This window comes from Xenopus laevis, chromosome 1L, assembly GCF_017654675.1.
Source record: "Xenopus laevis strain J_2021 chromosome 1L, Xenopus_laevis_v10.1, whole genome shotgun sequence".
NCBI classification, from domain to species: Eukaryota; Metazoa; Chordata; class Amphibia; order Anura; family Pipidae; genus Xenopus; species Xenopus laevis.
In genome coordinates, this window is record NC_054371.1 from 17682248 (window position 1) to 17706758 (window position 24511).

At 39.7% G+C, this 24511-nt stretch overlaps 3 gene segments (V, D, J or C); all 3 read left to right on the forward strand.

Moving 5' to 3' along the window:
- The first annotated feature begins 2120 nt into the window (after positions 1 to 2120).
- LOC108697575 overlaps positions 2121 to 24511 on the forward strand; it is a 321745-nt gene continuing 299354 nt past the window's right edge. The window contains 2 exon segments of the V gene segment in view: positions 2121 to 2199; positions 2403 to 2697. Coding sequence covers positions 2136 to 2199; positions 2403 to 2697 — 359 coding nt within the window.
- LOC108705651 lies at positions 12941 to 13775 on the forward strand. The segment is given in 2 exon segments: positions 12941 to 13201; positions 13333 to 13775. Coding segments are annotated over 2 exon segments (387 nt in total).
- On the forward strand, positions 23559 to 24319 carry LOC121401680. The segment is given in 2 exon segments: positions 23559 to 23748; positions 23851 to 24319. Coding segments are annotated over 2 exon segments (387 nt in total).

Consider the following 24511-nt stretch of genomic DNA (forward strand, 5'->3'; position numbering starts at 1 on the left):
TCATCTTTCTATTTAGGTCCTCTCCTAATCATATTCCACTCTCTCTTTCAAATCAATGTGTGGTTACTAGGGTAATTCGAACCCTACCAACCAGATTGCTGTAATTGCAAACTGAAGAGCGACTGAAAAAAATCTAAATAACTCAGAAATAACAAATAAAAAAAAATGTAATCCAATTGCAATTTTTTTCAGAATAGCACTCCCTACATCACAATACAAGTAAATTTAAAGGTGAACAACCCATTTAAAGATAACTTACACCTAAGGGATTCAATGATAATAGTCAATGGAGATCATCTCCTAAAAAGTGCTTTTTGCATAATGAAAGGAAAAGTTATCTGTAACAATAAATAAAAGCAGCATGTGTTTATCCAGTTTTGTTTCCTGACTCTTGAAACAATGTCGCCAAATACAATTGTCTCCACTAGGTCTTTTAATCAGCTGGATTTTTTTCTACATTGTTTTAGAAGTCAGAACCCTTGATGTGCTATTATAAAAAATGCTCTTTAATAAGTGAACCTGTATGAACTGGGAGTAAGTCTATAGACTCAAACTGCTGTGAGAAACCTGGAATTACTGGCAGATCAATAGAGACAGTAGCTCCAGTGTTACCAAGTATCAACAGGTCACCCACACTCCAAACACCAGAAATTATATCAGCAAACCCAAGAAATGATGTCAGGCTGATGATAAGATAAGTATATGAATTGGTGAGCTCTCATACTGATCTTATACTGATAAGCATGGTGTCTGTGTGCAGTTTCTTCTCTATCTAGAAAGAAAGCTGAAAGCTCATGTGAGATTGAGCTAATACAACATACAAGCTGAAAGGCAACATCAGATTTTAAAAATATTTGGCACAACTGCATTCAAATTGCAACAAAGCACATTCCCAGATACATTAGTATTAGTAAATTGGACACAACTATGGGAGGTGCAACAGTGTCGGACTGGCCCGGCGGGACACCGGGAAAAAACCCGGTGGGCCCCGACCCTCGTGGGCCCCCGCCGGGCCAGGCCCCCTCCCCCGATGCTTGTTTTTTTAAAAAAAAGGATCTTCGTGGATGCGCAGGGTGCGCATGCGTGCAGACGCAGCGCCGTGCGCGCATGCGTGCAGACGCAGCGCCGTGCAGACGGAGCGCGGTGCGCACACAGAGGGGGCCATCGTGTGCGCATGCACACTGAAGGGCGCCGCACGGCGCGTTGCAGCAGGGGGACGGGGGCTTGTAGGGGGGCCCCGGACTGGAGTCCCGGTGGGCCCCGGGCCCCCCAGTCCGACCCTGAGGTGCAACACATTTGAATCAGCAAGCATTGTCCCCTTTGCAACTGCAATGACACCAGAATTTTATGGAAAAAACATGGAGATTTTGCTCAAAATTGTGCTTAAGTGGCAACTCTGAATTTCTTAAAAACAATCTTTATTTGTGTATCCACAAAAGGTTTGTAGTTCCCAATGGCCCAATGAATGCCAGACATAAGCCTGTATAGCCTGATGAGTCTTGAGTGGGTTGCCTACTATTGTCACTTGTATCCAAAGCTGCTCCTGTGTTTGACCACGTTGAATCCATAAAACTTCCCATTAGGAATCACTCTCAAGTGTGTGTATTGACACAGGGGACCCTTAGAGACACAATCTGTAGCTCCAGAGTTTCCAGAGTATCAATAAATACAGTGGACCTTAGAAATGATGATATTCTGACTTTGTGGCATTGCATCTGATTTGTGTCAAAACTGAAGCACAATTGCACTTACTTTAATTGTGTGGCTGGAATTGCTACTGGACTTTATGAAAAAAAAAAACCACTCCATTCTAGGTAAAATAAAATCTACTTGAGTCTAAAACTGCACTTTGTATACTGTTCTTCCAAAAGTATGTTTTATTCATTTAATTTTTAATTAATAATTTATCTAGTAGTTCTACAGGTATTCTTATATGGAGCATGGTTCTGCTACTTGTTGCATTTGTTTAGGTGCAACGAACCATCACCCACCCTTAAAAGTCAGTGATGTGAGAGGGATGTTGGTTGGTGTTTTGCATAGAGACATTGTGTGGCTAAACTGCAGCTGCTATAAAAGTGCCAGTGTCCCTGTGCCATATTAATGATCTGTATGTGTCACAGTGCATAGATAGAGACATGTCTTATCCCACTGATCTACTGCTGCTGCTGCTACTGGGGATCCTCCTGATCTTTATCCAGGGTAAGAGATTGTTTCTTTTATTATGCTGTTCGTTTTATATTCACATATTGTGACTGATTTTAAGATGCAAAAATCAATAAAGTATTGTACAACTAAATTAACTATTTCCATTTCTCCATTTTCAGATTCTAGAAGCAAAAATTAATAATTTATTGAACACACTGATTAACGATTTCAATTTTCTCTTTATTTTTATTTCCCAGGTTCCTATGGGCAGATTGTACTGACTCAGTCTCCAGATTATGTCTCTGTGTCACCGGGAGAAACTGTCACCATCACATGTAAAGCCAGTAGCAGTGTTAGCATCAATCTCAACTGGTACCAACAGAAATCAGGGCAGGCACCAAAGCTGCTGATCTATTTGGCAAACAGGCGACACACAGGGACCCCAGAGCGTTTCAGCGGCAGTGGGTCTGGAACAGATTACTCTCTTACAATCAGCAGAATGGAAGCAGAAGATGCAGCAGATTATTACTGTCAGCAGGGTTACAGTTCCCCTCTCACACAGTGATACAGAGCTGAACAAAAACCTTCCTCTTTCAGCTTGAATGCAGATCAGACTAAAACATGACTCAGGACTCACTGTACCAGAAGATTGTTGGCTTCATACTCTGTACTCTATATAACCCATACACACTAAGATACAACTGCATCATCAGGGATACTTTACATAGCATATGTGTGTGTATTTCAATTCATAAAAAAGAGAAAACTAAAGGGGAAGAAAAAAAGAAATCAAGGTGCATGAAAAATCCAGTATTAAAGGTGCAGTATTCCCCTTTTTTGAACATTTGAACTATTAAATGAATATGGATTGTGCTGAATATAGAATACTATTTACATGTTGTAATTATGAAATATAGTTTTGTTTTTGTTATTTTATAACTAAACAAAGCATTGCAAATAAAGTGAAAGTCACATTCTAATTTCTTTTCATCTGAATATAACATAAAACAAATCAGACTTTCACTCAGAAGCGTCTGTATGAACAAACCCCTCCCTTCCCAGCTACAGATCGTTAGGCTGTGAGATAAGGAGTAGCTCTTTATACAGAGGGGTGGGCAGGGGGAGGCATACGAACCCTCTGGCCCCCTAATTTCCACATCATTCAGATTTGCAAGATATTATCAGCAGGTACAAACATACACACCAGCGTTTATTCTATTGGCAGCCACGATGAGTAGGAGAAGCTGCGAGCAGGAAAAATGTCAGGCAATAATGATGAGATGCGAGAAACAAATTATAAAAAAGCTGACATTTTTTTAATGTCAATACAGCAAATTTACTCTAAACACACAAGATTTTTTATTTTTGACTTAATAAACCCTTTAATATTTGTGCAATAGTATATGGAGAGCGGGTGTATGTTATATTGTTTACCTTGACTCTTTTCTCTTAAAGGGGTGGTTCACCTTTAAGGTAACGCTTATTATGTTATAAAATGTCTAATTCTAAGCAACTTTTCAATTCGTTTTCATAATTTAATTTTCTATAGTTTTATAGTTATTTGCATCTTACTTCTGACTCTTTGAAGCTTTCAAATGGGCGTCGCTGACTCCTTCTAAAAAGCAAATGCTCTGTAAGGCTACAAATGTATTGTTATTGTAAATCTTACTCATCTTTTACTTAAGGCCTCTCCTATTCACATTCCAGTCTTATTTAAGTCAATGCATGGTTGCTGGGGTAATGTGGACCCTAGTTACCAAATTGCTTAAATGCAAATTGAAGAGCTGCTGAATAAAAAGCGAAATAACTCAAAAACCTTTAATATTAAAAAATTAAAACAAATTACAAATTATCTCAGAATATGACTCTGTACATATTACTAACAGTTATCTCAAATGGGAACAACCCCTTTAATGTCATGAAACAATTGATGAAAATATTATTGTAAAATATTAGAGATGTAACTACAGAGGAAGCAGATCTTGTAGCTGCAGGGAGACCCAGGAGATTTATATTGCCCCATGAGGCCCTAAATAAAGAGCAATTCCAACATATATTGGTAAAACAGCACAACCTCTGGATATGTTGGGGGCCCTAAAATGAATTTGCTGTGGGGCCCAGTAACATCTAGTTACAACACTGTAATATATAGTAATTATAATGAACCAGGCATCAAAGAAATTGACCTTTTCTTTTTAATTACTTTTTGGTTAATGCATGATTAATATAATAATTTTCCATTAGAGGGCAGCAGAGTGTCATGGTGGGATTACTATACTGAACAAGAAATACCTTCGTTTTTACAATACATAAAATTATAAACAACAGTCAAGCCAAGCTTTGCCCGATGATTCTTGAACAGTCCCACAAGCAAAGAATATAAAGATATGATGCCTGGATGGAAGGGTTATTGAACATGAAGACAGAAATACTTGAACCTAAATGTGAGTAATATTCAGCACTGCCCATGTCTTCAGAGAAGTAAATACATTAAATACTGGGAAGGGAATGTACTGTGCATCATCCTGAAGTGACTTCTGAGAAACTTTACGATGAAAGAGTCTATTGTTGAGTTCCAGCAATAAAGCCCATAATAAAGAGTTATCTGTGTATATTTGTTGGCTGAGATCTCTCACGTGGAGTAAACTGCCCAAGGCCTTTGTGCACCATTTGAGGTTTCTCTGCCGTCTGAATCGGGATCTCCCAGTCACTTTGTGCAGATGAAGATTCCTGCTTCCTTTGCTCAAATGGTGATGTAGAACTTACTCTCTTATCTCTATCTAAAGTTTTGCTTATATGCTTAGTATACTAGATGTTATTAGTGATGGGTGAATTTCTTCTGTTTCGCCAAAAATTGGCGAATTTCCCGAAAAATATGCGAAAATCACAAAAATGTAAAATTTATGCCTGCGTCAAATTTTGGCCGTGCATCCAAAGTCGCTCCCGTCAATTTTGATGCTGGCTTTAAAGTCAATGGGCTTCCAAATAGTGTTGACGCATGCAGATTTTGATGCAAGCGACTTTTCGGACCCCGGTGAATTTTCACGGCAGATTAGCGAATTTAATCGCCGGCGCCGAAACTCGGAAATTTGCAGTGAATTTGTGCCAGGTGAATTTATTCACCCATCACTATATGTGATGTATAATTTTTTTCCAAGAGACTTGTAGAACCATAATCAAAACAGTGAGTCAGTCCTGTGAGTGAGTGACCCCATTTCAGGATTGCTATTTGTATTAAATGCCCATTGCATATCTGTCTTACTATATAAAGTTTATTATTGCTGCAAATCTCTGTGTTTTTTACATTCTAGTGGGACCCCCTGAGGTGTATCCCCCAGTTCCCATTAAGTGGAGATACTGCGCTACAAAATCCCAGTTTCCCAGTCTCTCCTAAATTCTATAGAGTTTACAGGTTTGCCAGATTGACCTCAAGTAAATATGTCAGGTCTGTGTGATCCCGCTGTGGGGGAGTTTGCCAAGAAAGGTTGGTATTACTGATAAACCCTAACAAACCTGTGAGCTGAGTCTGACTTTGTAGGATTTTACAGATTTTTAGGGTGTCAAAGAAAGATAAATTTAAGGCAAAGTCTCACACTGCTGAGAGTAAAGTTTTCTATATACAGGTTTGGGAATCTGCTATCCGGACACCCGTTATCCAGAAAGTTCAGAAAGGCTGTCTCCCATAGACTCCATTATAATCAAATAATCCAAAATGTTAAAAATGATTTCCTTTTTCTCTGTAGTAAGAAAACAGTAGCTTGTACTTGATCCCAACTAAGATATAATTAATCCTTATTGGAAGTAAAACCAGCCTATTGGGTTTATTTAATTTTTACATGATTTTCTAGTAGTCTTAAGGTGTGAAGATCCAAATTAAAGAAAGACCCGTTATCTGGAAAGCCCCAGGTCCCGATGATTCCAGATAATATGTCCAATACCTGTATATGCATTTTAGTGATAAATTTGTCCTCGCTATTTGCTGTCTACATGTAGAACTACACTGATGACTTCCACGCATTTTCGGTGGATCCGACGCACTGCACCAAAACAAATGCCGGATGCTACGGAAAATAAGGTAAAAAATACAACTGTCAGATGGTGTTGCAGCGTTCATCTAACACAACTGTCAGATGCAGAAGCTGCATGCTGCGTCTGCATCCCACAGTCGTGTTTAGGCACGTTTCAGGGGCTGCTGCCGCCTGAGGCAGCAGCCCCAATGCCGCCCCTCCTCCTGCTCCGCTCTTCTAACTACCAGCGTCGGAGCGGGTGGAGGAGGGGCCGCATCGCTAGTGCAGTGAGCGCTATTGCGCTCACTGCGCTAGAAGAGCCGAATTTCCGTTTTAAAAAACGGAAATTCGGCTCTTAAAGTTACCAGAGGCGGCTTTTTGCCGCCCCTGGGAACTGGCCGCTCCGTGCCGCCTGAGGCAAGATTCTCACCTTGCCTCATGGCCGGAGCGGCCCTGGTTGTGTTGTGCCGGATGAACGCTGCAACAAGTTCCAACATTTGTATTTCTTACCTTATTTTCCGTAGCATCCGACTTGACGCCTGCATTTTGGTGCATCGGATCCGCTGAAAACATGTAGAAGTCATCTGTGTAGTTCTACCCTAAGAGTTTTAAGCAATCTCTCGCATTCTGAATTTCTCCTTCATTTCCCCAGCTCTGTCTGCTTGTCGCTGTTCATTTTGAACTATACGTCTCACCCGCATGACTTGGGATCTAGGCAGATACTTTTTTATGTGTGGGGGATGAAAGGAATCAAACTGCAATAGTGTATTCCTATCAGTTTGTTTGACGTATAGATCAGTATCTAAATGGCCATTCGTGGTGTTTTTAACCATCACATCCAGATAAGGGACACTGATCATATCACAATGTACAGTAAGTCTAATAAAGGGAGAACATTTGTTAAATCCATCCACAAAGCTCAGAATATTGTCCCGTCCAAATCATAAAGATGTCATCTATATAGTGATACCAACATTTACAGTTGTGTTGAAATCCATAATTCTTATTTACAAATTGATTTTCAAATACATCCATAAAGAGATTTGCATAGGACGGGGCAACATTCAAGCCCATGGCTGTACCTTTAATCTGGAAGAAAAACTCATCCTGAAATAAAAAATAATTCTTACCCACAACTATTTGCAGTAATGTTATCTATATCCAGGGTGACCAAAATAGCATCAGGGGTTAAATCATCAAACATATTGATCTTATTAATAACGTCTCCAGTATCTCTGATATAAGATTATGTGTTAAAGACATACTCCCTACGTACCCTATCAAGGACAAACCTCCCAGGGGGTTTGTCCAAAAGTAGTAGCATCATTTAACGTCTCAATTATTGTATTTGTATAAAACTTCTTATCCATCACCACCACCACCAGATCTTTATGGTTTTGTAAAGACAAAAGTGCTCGTCTTACTTCCAATGAGATATTTTCTTTAGGTAATTTTATTTCACCCCTTTTATATTTATTTTCAAGTATTAACATCTCATGTTTAACTCCCTGTATGTATGTTTCCACAACAGAATTAGTTTTAGAAGGCATAAATGTGCTAGGATTATACAAACGCCAATCCTGTAGGAAGAAGGTGTTACTATAATCATCTGTTTCATTATTAATGGACTCCCCATTATCATTCAATTCAGCCGACAGTCTTATTCTCCTAAAAAAGGCCTCCACATCTATATCAATTTGAAACAGGTCAGGGAATGAAGTTATGGCAAAACCCAGCCCTTTAGACAGTACCTTGGTTTCATTCTCCGTAAATTGTATTGATGAGATGTTTACCACCACAGTCTCTTCCTGCGATATGGCTGCTTTCTTTTGGCAGTGCTTCCCCTATTCCTCTTGCCCGATTGGAACCAATGCTTTCTTGAGAGCCATATAAAAAACAGGAAGATGATCACTTTGCCCCCATTGGCTGCTCGGTTTTGAGTGCGCATGCTTGCGCGACTGGTACTGTCTCATTTTTCATTTCTTAAAGGGGGAGAGAGTGCACTCAGCTGCGCTGGAGAGTTCCGGTGGGAGAGAAAGGGTCCAGACCAGGAGTAGGCGAAAGAAGAGGTACGTGCTTGGCACCCCTACTTCGTTGCACCCTAGGCACCTGCCTCTTCTGTCTACCCCTAGTTCTGGCCCTGGTAGCTGGGGCCAATGCTTAATTCATAAAACTTCCTTAACACGATGTTCCCCAGTCATCAAATTCAAATTGGTTTAAAAACTGATTTTAAAAACTGCCTACAGTTTTTTAATATAATGGGTTAAATGATAATAAATACCAAAATATTTTCTTTTGGCCACCATTATTCTAATGACAATCAAATAAAACAGATTATGCTCAATATCTGTGCAATAGTACAGGGAGATCTGGTGTATGTTATATTGTTGTACCTCAGCCTCACTTTTTAATTCCACCAAATAATAAGTGAAAATATGGATGTAGAATGTGGCACTAATACTGAACTAGGCAAAGAGCAACATTATTTCCATCAAATAAAAGCTTGTTGTAGTTTCTTGGATTATTGTAATCATCAAGGTCAATACATCACTTGTCCATTAGATGGCAGCAGAGTTGCATGGTGGGATTACTGTACTCAACAAACTGAAAAGACAGAAGCATCTTGGAATTTTCCAAAAAATATCATAAATCACAGTCATGTTGCCAAGCTTATGTCGGGTAATTCTTGAAAAGTCCCAAAACAGGGACAATGAATATGACTGATATATTGCTTAGATGGAAAAGCTGTTGGATTTAAAGGGGTGGTTCGCCTTTAAGTTATCGTTTAGTATGTCATAGGATGGCCAATTATAAGCAACTTTTCAATTGGTCTTCATTATTTTTTTATATATATAGTTTTAGAGTTATTTGCCTTTTTCTTCTGAATTCTTCCAGCTTTCAAATGGGGGTCACTGACCCCATAAAAAAAACAAATGCTCTATAAAGCTACACATCTATTATTATTGCTACTTTTTATTACTCATCTTTCTATTCAGGTCCTCTCCTATTCATATTCTGGTCTCTTATTCATATCAATGCATGGTTAATAGGGTAATTTGAACCCTAGTGCTATTAGTATAATGAAAGGAAAAATTATCTGTAACTGTAATTGAAAGCAGGGTGTGTTTATCCATTTTTGTTTCTTCTGGCTCTGACTCTTGAGAAAAGTCAACAAATACAATTGTCTCCTCTAGGTCTGTTAATCGGCTGGCTTTTTCCTACATTGTTTCTGAAGTCAGAGCCCTGAAGATACCAATTTGATGTGCTGTTAAAAAATGCTCTTCGATGTGAGACAGGAGATCTCTCAAACGGAATGGAATTCAATATGGTACTCCATCTCCAAGATCTTCCCCAATACGGCCAGCACAAAATAAATCCTTCCTTGCCACCAACGTGCTTGGTAGACATGCCCAGTAGCAACTGCACATTGAGAAGACGTCTTTAGAATAATCCATACAGTATTTCAGAAAACAATACAGAAAGATATTTACTTAGCCTTGCTAACACTCCCTACTAAACAGTTAAATTAATCCCACAATAAACTCCTGTCTCAGATCTTAACAGCAGCTAGGATCAATCTAGCAAAACAATTGTTGCAAAACACTATTGGGACACGTGAGTTAGAAGGAAGAATAAACGTTACACAACATTTATTACACTTAAATGCTTTATTAACAGACCAAATGGATAAAAATACAGAAATATGGTCCCCGTGGCAGAATTACTGCACATCCAAATTGTAAATGGAGAAAATTTCAGGTTAAGAGAAATGTACCGGCTGGGTTAGTTTTTTTTTTTAATTTAATTTTTTTTTTGTTCTTTACTTTGTTTCTTGTTATTAATGTTCTTTTCCTTAACGTGTAAGGTTAAAGTTGTAACTCATATGGTCATCCTAAACTTATATATTGCTAGTTTAGGAATATACAACTGATGACTGTACATGTTCATTAAAATGTGAAAATAAAAGAGATTTAAAAAAAAAAATTGCTCTTTAATAAGTGAACCTGTATGTACTGGGAGTAAGTCTATAGACTCAACCTGCTGTGAGAACCCTGGAATTACTGGCAGATCAATAGAGACAGTAGCTCCAGGCAGGGTCAGATACCAGGAAAAAACACAGTGGTCTCTCGGCTCTTGTAGGCCCGCGGCCCAGATCTGCACCCAGATCCATGATTTGCTGGCTCCTTCCTACCACAAATGCCGGAAAAACAGAGTGCGAGTGCACACACACACTTGGTGGCGCAGCAGGGGGGCCAGGGGGTTCCGGAGGTGGGCCTGGACAGCAGCCCCGGTGGACCTTAGGGATCCCCTCCTAACACCAGAAATGATATCAGCAAACCCCGGAAATGATGTCAGGCTGATGTTAAGATAAGTATATGAATTGGTGAGCTCTCATACTGATCTCATACTGATAAGCATGGTGTCTGTGTGCAGTTTCTCCTCTGTCTGGAAAGAAAACTGAAAGCTCACTGAAATTGATCAAATACAACTTACCGGTTATCTCATCTCTTAAGCAGAATGGCAACATCAGATTTTGAAAATATTTGGCACAACTGCATTCAAATTGTAACAAAGCACATGCCCAGATACATTAGTATTAGTAAATTGGATGCAACTGCGGGAGGTGCAACGCAATTGAATTAACAAACATTGTCCCCTTTGTAACTGCAATTCTGGGAAAGAAATCTGCATTGTGGGATTAAACATGGCGACTGTGCTCAAAATTGTGCTCAAGTGGCAACTCTGAATTTCTTAAAAACAATCTTTATTCATGTATTCATAATTCCAGACATAATTCCAGACATAAGCCCTTTATAAAACCTCCTAACTGTCCTGTTTTTTCACGGGACAGTACTGATTTTGACAGCTCAACCCGCAGTCCCGGGTTTCCTACTGAAATATCCCGACTTTATCTTGGGTCTCCTGCACTAAACAGACACTGCACTAAAAGATACAAAGTTTCTAAAACGTAATTGGCTTTTAGCAAAGAGCCCAGAATACATGACAGGTGAACTTAGATACATTTGTAACAATTTAGGATAAGCAAAGAGACAATTGTAGCAATTTAAGATAAGCAGGTCTCTTGGGGAAACTATGGCTTGCAGCTCAGGGCGATTCACCTTTATTAGCAAAACTGTAATAACACATAAAAACCACAGAAATGTGTTCAAACTTTCTTAACCTGCCAAATTTTGTAAATATGGCCACAAAAATTGTTGGCGCATGGAGTGTGGCGAATCTTTTTCTCCTCTTTCTATTCCCAAAATGTTGGGAGTTATGCTGTATAGCCTGGTGAGTCTTGAGTGAGTTGCCTACTATTGACACTTGTATCCAAAGCTGCTCCTGGCACTGCCGTATAGTTGTGTTTGGCCATGGTGAATCCATCAAACTTCCTGTAAGGAATCACTCTCAAGTGTGTGTATATTGAAAACAAAAGCTGATAGTCGCTCCAGAGTTTCCAGAGTATCAATATGTGCAGTGGCCCTTAAACACAATAGTGCAGGTATTATTTTGATGCTGAGAAATGATGAAATTCAGGCTTTGAAAATGTTGTGGCATTGAATTTGATTTGTGTCAAATGGAAGTACAATTGCACACATTAGGATTCACCACCCATAATTTTAGAAGACAAAACTGCTTTGTGTGGCTGGAATTGCTACTGGAATTGGTGGGAAAAAACTGCATTCTGGCTAAAAAAAAGTCTAAAACTGCACTTTACATACTGTACTTGCAAAAGCATATGCTATTCTTCTTATTTTCAATTTCTTTTTTTTTATTAATAATTGATCTTCATCCAGTAATTCTACAAGTATTCTTATATGGAGCACAGTTCTGCAACTTGTTGCATTTTGTTTAGGTGCAACCGACCATCACCCACCGTAAAATGTCAGTCAGGCCCGGACTGGCCATCTGTGAATTCGGGAAATTGCCTGAAGGGCCTCTCTGCTTATAGGGTAAATGGGCTGCACGGGTCCTCTCTGTTCTATAAGCGGCTGCTGGAGGTGGAGGGAAATGTTCCTGCATTTTCTTTTAGCAAAAGATTTAGCCTTGGGCAGAATTCTTTACAATTTTATGGTACTGGTGATTATTTCTACATTTATTGCTGTGTTTTCTGAGAGTTTTTAAAAGCCTGTATGATATTGCAAATTTGCAGTCCTTTAGCCTGTGGTGTTCAACTATAAGAATTCAGCAAAATTGTAAGGCCTGTAGGGCCACAGTCCTTATTCAAATAGTGGAGCTATACTGTGCTTCTATTTACTACACTCTATATGCCACTTCTGTAAGTTTTTCAAGTTTAATAATGTTGTCTACTGGCTATGTGGCCCTGTATGAAGGAAGATGGTGAAGGCATTATAGTTTAAAAAATGCAGTAGACATTCACCATTCCTTTCTATTTTAGATAATTTCAAGTTTTTGGAGAACTTTGAACTGAGCCCCTTTACTTTATGGCGAACTTTGGCAGCCATTGTGAGAAATAGCACAAATAGAAATACATTCTCTGTTCTGATGAATAAACTAAATTCCTGCAATAAATAATATATACCTTGCAAAACATTTGTTAAATGTAAACTGAGTTAGTTTTATTGCAAGTGTCTAAGGACTATGGGACAAAGTAGCATTTTTAATACTCAGAGTGCTGTCAAGAAGAGCTGTACAGCAGTTACATATTTGCTATACACTTAAGTGAGCAAGAATGTGGCACAGCAGATTAGGAGTACTTCACTGCGCACCATACACTTTACAGTGCAAAGTCTTTATGTTTAGGGATTATTGCCTGGCAGATGTATGTATGTGGGCTGCTTCACAGTTTTTGCCAGGGCTGCTTTTAACTCCCAGTCCGGCCCTGGTGTCAGTGATGTGAGAGGGATGTTGGTTGGTGTTTTGCATAGAGACATTGTGTGGCTAAACTGCAGCTGCTATAAAAGTGCCAGTGTCCCTGTGCCATATTAATGATCTGTATGTGTCACAGTGCATAGATAGAGACATGTCTTATCCCACTGATCTACTGCTGCTGCTGCTACTGGGGATCCTCCTGATCTTTAGCCAGGGTCAGAGATTGTTCCTTTTATTACGTTGTTCATTTTACATTCACATACTATGAGTGATTTTAAGATGCAAAAATAAGTAAAGTATTATACAACTAAATTAACAATTTCCATTTTCTCTGATACTTTTACAGGTTCCTATGGGCAGATTGTGATGACTCAGTCTCCAGATTATGTCGCAATGTCACCAGGAGAAACTGTCACCATCACATGTAAAGCCAGTAGCAATATTACTAACAGCAAAGCAAATAATTGGTTAGCCTGGTTCCAACAGAAATCAGGGCAGGTACCAAAGCTGCTGATCTATGCTGCAAGCACCCGACACACAGGGACCCCAGAGCGGATCAGCGGCAGTGGGTCTGAAATTGATTTCACTCTTACAATCAGCAGAATGGAAGCAGAAGATGCAGCAGATTATTATTGTCTGCAGTATGGTTGGTTCCCTCTCACACAGTGATACAGAGCTGAACAAAAACCTTCCTCTTTCAGCTTGAATGCAGATCAGACTAAAACATAACTCAGGACTCACTGTACCAGAAGATTGTTGACTTCATACTCTGTACTTTATACTATATTACCCATACACAATAAAGGTGGCCATACATGGAGAGATCCACTCGTTTGGCGATGTCCCCAAACGAGCGGATCTCTCCTCGATATGCCCAGCTTGAGGTGGGCAATATCGGGCTGATCCGATCGTGGGCCCAGCGAACAGATGTGGCCGCCATCAGACGGGATTTTTAGTCCCTTCCGATCAAGATCTGGCGACTTTCGGCAAGATCTCGATCGGGGAAACCCGTCGGGGGGCCCCATACACGGGCCAATAAGCTGCCGACTCGGCCTGTCGGCATCTTTTATCGGCCTGTTTATGGCCACCTTAAAATGCAACTGAATTATCAGGGATACTTTACAAAGCATATGTGTATTTAAATTCATAAAAAAAGAAAACTAAAGGGTTAATGAATAGGGCTTGTGCTGAATATATAATACTTTTACATGTTGTTTTAATTATGAAATACAGTTTTGTTTTTGTTATTTTTATGACTTTAAAATGAAAGTCACATTCTAATTTCTTCTCATCTGAATATAACATAAATCAAATCAGCTATTCACTGAGAAGTGTCTGTATGAACAAACCCCTCCCTTCCCAGCTGTTGCCTGTTAGGCTGTGAGATAAGGAGTAGCTCTTTAAACAGAGGGGTGGCAGGGGGAGGTATGTATACATCCACCTAATTTCCACATCATTCAAATTTGCAAGATAGTATCAGCAGGTACAAACATACACAGCAGCGTTCTGTCTATTGGCAGCCAAAATGAGTAGGAGAAGCTGCAAGCAGGGAAGTTGTCAGGCAATAATGATGAGATGTGAGAAAAAAATTATAAAACATCAGAGATTTTTTTTAATGTCTATATTGCAAATTTACTTCATTTGGTCTAAACAAACAATAATTTTTATCTTTGACTTTTTAACCCCTTTAATATTTGTGCAATGGTATAGGGAGAGCTGGTATATGTTATATTGTTTACATTGGCTCTTTTATTTTAATGTCATGAAACGATTCATGAAAATATTATTGTAAAATATTAGAAGTGTAACTTCAGAGGAAGCAGACCTTGTGCTGCAGGGGGACCTAGGAAGTATACAGGGCCCCATGAGGCCCAAATAATAAATCATTTCAACATATACTGGTAAAACAGCAAAACCTCTGGATATGTTGGGGGCCATAAAATTAATTTGCTGTGGGGTCAGGTAAAATCTTGTTATACCACTGTAATATATAGTAATAATAATGAACAAGGCATCAAAGAAATGTACCTTTTCTTGTTACTTACTCTTTGGTTAATGTAGTCACAAAGAATCAATATAATACTTTTTATTTAGAGGGCAGGAGAGTGTCATGGTGGGATTACTATACTCAGCAAGAGATACTTTAGGGTTTACAATACATAAAATCTTAAAGAACAGTCATGACATTACCAAGCTATGCCCTGTAATTCTTGAACAGTCCCACAAGTAGGGATACACCAAATCTAGGATTTGGTTCGGGATTCGGCCAGGATTCGGCCTTTTTCAGCAGGATTCAGATTCGGCCGAATCCTTCTGCCCGGCTGAACCGAATCCGAATCCATATGCAAATTAGGAGTGGGGAGGGAAATCATCCGACTTTTTGTCACAAAACAAGGAAGTAAAAAATGTTTTCCCCATCCCACCCCTAATTTGCATATGCAAATTAGGGGTCAGATTCGGTTCGGTGGTTGGGCCAAATCCAAAATAATGGATTCGGTGCATCTCTACCCACAAACAAAGAATATGAAGATATGATGCCTGGATGAAGGGCTATTAAACATGAGACAGAAATACTTGAACCTAAATGTGAGTAATTTCCACCACTATCCGTGTCTTCAGAGAAGTAAATACATTAAATACTGGGAAGGGAGTGTACCTGAAGGGACTTCTGTGAAACTCGGTTATGAAAGAGTCTGTTGTTGAGTTCCAGCAATAAAGCCCATAATAAAGAGTTGGCTGGGTTCAATGGCACAGTGGCTACAATAGGAAATAATGTGAATTTGATGAGCGACCAGTTGGTAAACATTTTCTACTAAGGATGAGATTTATTTATTTGAATGCTGGAGGGCCCCCGTATCGCATCTGCACAAATCAGCCCCATCAGCTGTGAACTATTATTAACACTGTAGCTTTCAGGAGGTGGTAATGAATAGCAGAAAAAAGTGTGGTTTTAGATGTAGAGGGGCCGTGAATCTAATAACTATGGCTAAAACAGGAGGCAGGAGGTTAATAACCAGCAACAGTCTAATGCCCCTATGTAGCCCATTGTTTGTGTATCATTTTGTAGGTGGAGGTGACACTGGAAAGTGTAAGTGTTGCAGAGCTGCCTGTGAATACCAGTGTACCAGCCACTTTCAGCACCCTGGTGAGTGACCCACCAAAAAGTGACTTGAAACAAAGGAACAAGTGTGTGGCCTCAGTGTGAGGGCAGGTTCCTATTGCTGCTACATGAGAGCAGCTACCAGTCTCCCACCCCGAATTAAACTTTGGGACTGATATATTTAAAAGACTGTGTTATGAGAGTGAGAGTAATGAGAGAAGTTTTAGTAATGGTGATTCAGGGTAATACTTTGATAGAAATGTTGTGTTTGAGGCGGCTTTGTAGGAAAGAACTCTTAAACCGAATATATTGTATAAGGCGACTTTGTAGGAAAGGAACTATTTAACTCAATCATCATTTATTTATATAGCGCTGTCAAGATACGCAGTGCTTTACTGCAGTTATAGCAAACAGGGAATAAATGGTGGCTAACAGACAAGGATTACAATAGGGTTTACAAACTAAAAGGTTAGGGTACAATTGAGACATTAGGATTATATAAACACTTTGTCATTTTTGATACAGCAATGATTAATTAAGGTACAACGAATAGGCCTCTTTAAACAGATGGGTCTTTAAGGAGCGCTTGAAAGTTTGGAAGGAAGGAGAAAGTCTGACAGCTTGTGGCAGAGAGTTCCAGAGAAAAGCAGAAGCCCGAGAGAAGTCTTGTAGATGAGAATGGGCAGAAGTGACCAGAGGAGAAGTGAGGCGAAGATCAGAAGCAGAGCGTAGGTTTCGTGAAGGAGTGTATTTGGAGATTAGAGATGAAATATAGGGAGGGGTTTCATTGTTAAGGGCCTTGAATGTGAGTGTAAGTAATTTGAATTTGATTCTAGAAGAGATTGGGAGCCAGTGAAGGGACATACATATGGGAGCAGCTGATGTTGAGCGGCGAGCTAGATGAATGAGTCTAGCGGCCGCGTTTAGAACAGATTGGAGTTGTGAAAGGTGACTTGTTGGAATACCTGTGAGGAGTAAGTTGCAGTAATCAAGGCGGGAGATGATGAGAGACTGAATCAGTGTTTTAGTTGATTCTGAACTGAGATATGGTCGTATTCGAGCAATGTTGCGCAGTTGAATACGGCAAGATTTTGCAAGTGTTTGAATGTGTGGGTGAAAAAGACAGATGAGAGTCTAAGATGACTCCTAGGCAGCGTGCCTGTGTGGTGGAATGAAAGGTGGTGTTGTTTACGGTGAGTGATATCTGAGGGACAGGGGAAGATCTTGGAGGAAATATAATGAGTTCTGTTTTAGAAAGGTTCAGTTTCAGGTGGCGCTGTGACATCCAGGAGGAGACAGCAGAGAGACAGTCTGTGACTTGGGAAAGGACAGAATTAGAAAGGTCAGGAGTAGACAAGTAGAGTTGGGTGTCATCAGCATAAAGGTGATACTGAAGTCCAAATGACTGAATGAGTTTTCCTAGTGAAGTTGTATAGAGCGAGAACAGCAGGGGGCCAAGAACAGAGCCTTGAGGAACTCCAACAGAGAGTGGGAAAGTAGTAGAAGTAGAGTTAGAGAAGGAAACTTTAAAGGAACGGTCAGACAGATAAGATGTAAACCATGAAAGAGCAGTGTCCCGAATGCCAGATGAGTGTAGAATGTCAAGGAGGAGTGTGTGGTCAACTGTGTCAAAGGCTGCAGAGAGATCTAGAAGGATTAGAATGGAATAATGACCTTTAGACTTTGCCAATAGTAGATCATTGGTTACTTTGGTGAGGGCAGTTTCAGTCGAGTGTGATGGGCGGAAGCCAGATTGCAAGGGGTCGAGGAGGGAGTTGTGAGTGAGATGCTGGATCAGGCGTTTATAAACAAGCCTTTCTAGTAATTTGGAGGCGAATGGAAGAAGGGAGACCGGTCGATAGTTAGTGGGAGAGCTGGGATCAAGGGAAGGTTTTTTGAGGATAGGAGTGATTAGTGCTTGTTTGTATAATGATGTCCTAATATGTGTATGACTCCTAATAGTTCCTAATATGATTATGACTTCTAGAAATTTTCACAAGAACTTCCTTTATTATAGCCAAGGGCAGAATATGTTCTCAAATACTAATAACCGATAAAATCTCTGCTTTGGATGTGCTTGTTGGAAGCCTGGCAGCTCCTGATGAGCACATGGGAAGCAAGATCTGTTGTTGACCAAGTGGTTTAATGTCTGAGCTCATTGTTTATTAGAGAATATAAAACCAGGGCTCCCCATTTTGTTGGCTGAGATCTCTCCTGTGGAGTAAACTGTCCAAAGCCTTTGTGCACCGTTTGAGGTTTCTCTGCCGACTAAATCAGGATCTCCCAGTCGCTTGGTGCAGATAAAGATTCCTGCTTCCTTTGCTCAAATGGTGATGTATAACTTACTCTCTTATAAACTTTATCTGTAATAAAGTTTTGCTTAAATGCTTAGCATACTTGATATGATGTTTAAATCATTTCAGAGAGATTCAAAGAACCATAATCAAATCAGTGAGTTAATCCTGTGAGTGAGTGACCCCATTTAAGGATTGCGATATTTATTTGATGCCAACTCCAGATCTTTCTTTCTATATAAAGTTTATTATTGCTGCAAATCTCTGTATTTTTTTATTTTCTAGTGGGACCCTCTGATGTGTATCCCTCAGTTCTCATTAAGTGGAGGCACTGTGCTGCAAAATCCCAGTTTCCCAGTCTCTCCTAAATTCTGTGGAGTTTATGGGTTTGCTGGATTTACCTCAGTTAAAAACATGCCAGGTTCTGAGTTTGCCAAGAAAGGTTGGTATTACTGATGAAACTTAACAAACCTGTGAGCTGAGTCTGACTTTGTAGGATTTTCCAAGAAAGTTAAATTAAAGGCAAATTCTCACACTGCTGGGAGTAAATGTTTTCCACATAGATGTATTTTAGTGATAAATATGTCCTGGCTATTTGCTGTCTCTGATGGTAAATGCAGCAAAGTTCTACAACTTGTGTAATACATAACATGTTTTGCATAGAGACATTGTGTGGCTAAACTGCAGCTGCTATAAAAGTGCCAGTGTCCCTGTGCCATATTAATGATCTGTATGTGTCACAGTGCATAGACAGAGACATGTCTTATCCCACTGATCTACTGATGCTGCTGCTACTGGGGATCCTCCTGATCGTTAGCCAGGATGAGAGATGCACTGTCACAATTTGGGAGGGATTCTAGAAGCAAAAACTGTCACCATCACATGTAAAGCCAGTAGCAGTGTTTATAGCTACATGGCCTGGTACAAAACTACAAAAGTTACTCTGCACACCACATCATTAGTACAGACATAAAAGATATGCAAGTAAATGGTGTAATAAAGCATACAATTACAGATATATACAGATATAATTACAGTCATTAAAACATATAAATTAGTACATACCACACACAGTGGGGCACATTTACTAAAGGGTGGTGGCTTTTTGGAGTGAAAATTCACCAAAATGCTAATTCCCATGGGACATTCGCAATTAACTAAGGGGCGCATAGGACAATTCGCTAGCGATAAAACTCAGGGCTAGAGAAGGTTCTCACTGCTTTTTGCTCAGGCGAACGATTGTTACTCCACAAATATATCAAAGTGCAAATTTTCCAACACGTTACCCTTTTCACCAGAGTCTGTTTCGCCGGGTTATATTTAGCAAATTGATAAGATGAAGCTACATCCTCAACATTCTTTTGTAAGTGACATCATATCCTGTATGCAAAGGGTAACAAAAAAATTAAAACTGTTAAATATATATTTTTTAACATTTTAGCCATTTGAGCTCATGCCATATTTGTTTTAGGGGAGACTCATGTCTAGGGAGTATCTCTTTTGTCTTTATTTTGATTCCTTGGACATTTTTAATGATAAGTGGCCACTTGCAGCAATTTCACCAACACTCACTAATAAAAACATATAAAAGACCTATATGTACCCTCCATATTTAAATCGATAGAAGTGAAAGTTTGTTAACAAAGTTTGCTAGGAAGAAAGTAATGCTAAGAAATGTCCTCGCTGGCAAAACTTTGCCAGTGTTCATCTGCTGAGACAAAACTTTGCATTTTAACACACCTTACAAAGTTATAGTACATTTTAAATATATATCCATAATAATAAGTACATTATCCACTGAAAAGGGTGCATCAATGATTCATAAAAAGTGCAAAGAGTGCAAGTAAAGTGCATACATACAAATAAGATCACCCTACACAGTGTACAATGTATCGTTCTTCATTTCTCTCCAACAGGTCCATCTTCTTCATATTACTATTCCACATAAAGTCATCACCAAATAGTGTAAAAGTGAGCTAAAATCAAAGATCAAAATAGAATTATTTAAAATTGGTATAAAATACACTAGAAACTAGGGTTTTTTGGAGGGCTGCCCGGGTCAAAACTGCCTACCTGGTTTTCCAAATTAGGAAAACTGTGCATGATTACCTATGTTTGACGTGATCGACCAATCGCCATGTCATAGCCCCACCCCTGATGCCATGACCCACCACCACCACAGCATCACAACCCCACTATACACTTCACCCAGAGTACACTGTGTAGGGTGATCTTGTGCATATGTATTCACTTTACTCGCACTCTTTGCACTTATACAGGTCCATCTTCTTTTGTAGCTTGGAGTAATTCATGGCTCTATTTGGGTAAGAGCCTTGACTCTTGCCTTCCATTAATTAGCTGTTTTACATAGCCTGGTACCAACAGAAATCAAGGCAGGCACCAAAACAGCTGATCCATTGGGCAAGCAGTCGCCCCTCTTACACAGTGATACAGAGCTGAACAAAAACCTCCCCCTCAAATTTGTTGTCACTCAGTTGCAGTTGTGCTGCATATAGATGCGATTTGGAACTTGGAAAGTAGCTTGTATGTTGCATGTAATTGCTTGTGAATGTTTTTTTGGCTCCTTTTCGGCTTCTTCTCCCTAACCAGGTTCAGTTTTCTATATTGCTATTCTCCAAGTCCTACTCCCCTCAGAAGCCATGTTCCAATATGTTGCACTGATGAGATCTAACAAGATGGAAACAGACTGTCTGCAAGTTTGGATATATGGCTCTGAATCATTAGGCTGTATCTGTGCTATAAAACCAGCAGTTCTGGATACATAGTTTGCCAAAGGAACATAAAGGAGTGATTTGTATGTCTCTGCCCATGATGCCTTATGGTAGTAATAAAACTCTCATTTTTAGTATCAAGGCAGTGCTGTGTATATGGCACGAGACAAGTAAATACCTTCTGAATTCAGAAGACTTCACTCTAACATACAAGTAATCATGTGTAACATACACTGTACTGGAAGTTGTATCTCACCAGTCAGAGACAAGTGGGTAAATTCAAACATACATACCTAATGCTGAGCTGAATAGGTTACTGTACAAACTAGCAAACTCATTGCTTCAGAATTAAATGGATTGGCGGCAACTCTCTGTGCTACACAGCTTTCCACAAATTCACAGACAGTGTATAGTGCCGATTTCAAAGGAAATTGTGTGGGTATTTCTGTGAGATACATTAGGAATATAGTTTGATACTTTATCATTTTAATATCTAATACATAGATTAATAATATATGTGACATGCCATGTGTGTTTCAGATGTAACTGATGTGAAAAAGAAGAGTTGGGAATCCACCATTAGGCAGATGATCTAAATGTCTCTTTTGGAGATCACTTATAACTGTAGCTATAAATACTATACTTTCTATTGTAATTCCTTTAGATTTGCCCACGGGTAGGGTGTATATCCAAAATCAGGTAGTATAAAGGGTCCTTGGCACCTTGTTCCTGCTGCTGAGACACACATTAAGGGATAGGTAGGGGTGGGAGAGCATTCACTTATGTTCCTAAAGCAAATAGAAGAGGGGAATGGTGGTTGGCACAGCTTTTCCAAATGGAATGCGTCCAATTCCTTAATAGTTGCTCTGTGCTGCAACTGCTGCAAATGATCCAAGTATAGAAGAAGGAAGAGGAACTCCAGCAGTATTACTGCAAACAACTTTTTATTCCAGGCAGTTGTAAACACAACATGTTCAATGCCCTTTGTTTCACTTGATAAGGGGTTTTGAACCCGAAACATGTTGTGTTTACCACTGCCTGGAATAAAAAGTTGTTTGCAGTAATACTGCTGGAGTTCCTCTACCTTCTCCTTTACTTGTATGTTCCTAAAGCAGACAGCCCTGTATTTATTGGGGAAAGTGAAGGTCAGCCAATAAAGGGGGCAAAGTGTGAGTACATGGCAGCTTGTGTCTGTTCACTGTGAACCCTTCACATTACTCTATAAATACTCCTTATGAAAGTAAAGGGAGTATACTGTCACCATGATTGTGTAGCTTTGAATCTAAGGAAAGGGGAACATGGAATGGGCAGTTAATGAGACTTTTGTTACAGCATATATATTTGGCTCATGTTGGTGGATCATCTACTACTGTACTGATGAACCCTAACAAGTCTGTAAATTAAACTAGTTCGCGCGAACTTCGACTGTTCGCGTCCGCCGAATGTTCGCGAACGTCGCACGACGTTCGCCAATAGGCGTTCGCGTCAAAAATCGTTCGACCATTCGATCGCTAAAATCGAAGGATTTTCATTCGAATCGAACGAAAATCGTTCGATCGAACGATTAAAATCCTTCGATCGTTCGAATCGAACGATTTTCGGATGTTCGAAGTTCGCGAACTGTTCGCATTTTCGGATGTTCGGCGTTCGCGAACACATAAACGGCAGTTCGCTACATCCCTAGTCATTTTGACAACAAGCATCAGAACTGATGGAATCTGAAGTGCAATTGCAGGAATCCTTAAATGGATGTGAGAGGGATGTGGGTTACTGTTTTACATAGAGTCATGAGGACACAAGCACATCTGCAAGTGCAGTGAACAAAGTATAATTTGGAGCATAATTGCCATGTTTTTCCCCCACAATGCAGGGACATTGCAGTTGCAAAGGGGCGATGGTCTTGAAGCAATTGCACTGCAACTAACTGAATTCCACAAAATGTCAGGTTTAGCAAAATTAAAGCTACTATGCATGTAAATTTGTAAACCAAATATTTTCAATGTCTACCAGGCATCGATTTTGGGGTCCGTTGGCTTCATTCTTGGTGTTCATCATGAGAGTGAAGTATTGTCCCTATTCTTTCCATCTTCCAGGGGAACCTTGGAGCTCCTGGCACCTCCCAAGAGAAGGTTTTCGGTAGGTATCCTTGAAAATGTATTTTGACTTTGAAGCAAAGATGGTTAGTTTATTGTGTGAAATGACTATAGGCAAGTTATCAGGGTTCTCTCCAGTGAAACAGCTGTATCTAGTGTTTGCAAACATCCCCTTGTACTGTCCACAGTAAATACTGTAAATACTGGTGCCTGAAGTGCAAGGGGTAAAGAACAGATACATTTAAACACAGCCTAATTTTGAAATATGTTTCTATGCAAAATAAAAACCGCAACCCCAGTGGGTTTTATATTTTTTGCTTCCTGTTTAGTATAGACACAGACAGTCAGTGATGTGAGAGGGATGTTGGTTGGTGTTTTGCATAGAGACATTGTGTGGCTAAACTGCAGCTGCTATAAAAGTGCCAGTGTCCCTGTGCCATATTAATGATCTGTATGTGTCACAGTGCATAGATAGAGACATGTCTTATCCCACTGATCTACTGCTGCTGCTGCTACTGGGGATCCTCCTGATCTTTAGCCAAGGTGAGAAATTGTTCCTTCTTTACACCATCACACTGGGAGGGATTTTATTTATGAAACAGTTTTTTAATGATATCCAATTTCTCTTAATTTTTTATTTCCCAGGTGCCTATGGGCAGATTCTGGTGACTCAGTCTCCAGATTATGTTTCTGTGTCACCAGGAGAAACTGTCACTATCACATGTAAAACCAGTAGCAGTGTTGTTGATAGTGATGGAGACAGTTTAGTATACTGGTTCCAGCAAAAATCAGGGAAAGCACCAAAGAGATTAATATACTGGGCAACCAGGCGAGAAACAGGGACCCCAGAGCGGATCAGCGGCAGTGGGTCTGGAACTGATTTCACTCTTACAATCAGCAGAATGGAAGCAGAAGATGCAGCAGATTATTACTGTATGCAGAGAAGGGAGTTACCTCTCACACAGTGATACAGAGCTGAACAAAAACCTCCTTCCTATAATTAGCAGCTGCAGTTGTGCTGAATGTAGATGCCACTGAGAGGGGAATGTCATACAGTGACTGCTGTTATATATACTAGGCTTCCCCAGGTATGGGACCTGTTATCAGAATGCCTGGGACCTTGGGCTTTCCAGATATTGGGTCTTTCCGTAATTTGGATCTTCATACCTTAAGACTACTAGAAAATCATGTAACAATTAAATAAACCCAATAGGCTGGTTTTGCTTCCAGTAAGGATTAATTTTTTCTTAGTTGGGATCAAGTACAAGCTACTGTTTTATTATTACTGAGAAAAAGGAAATGATTT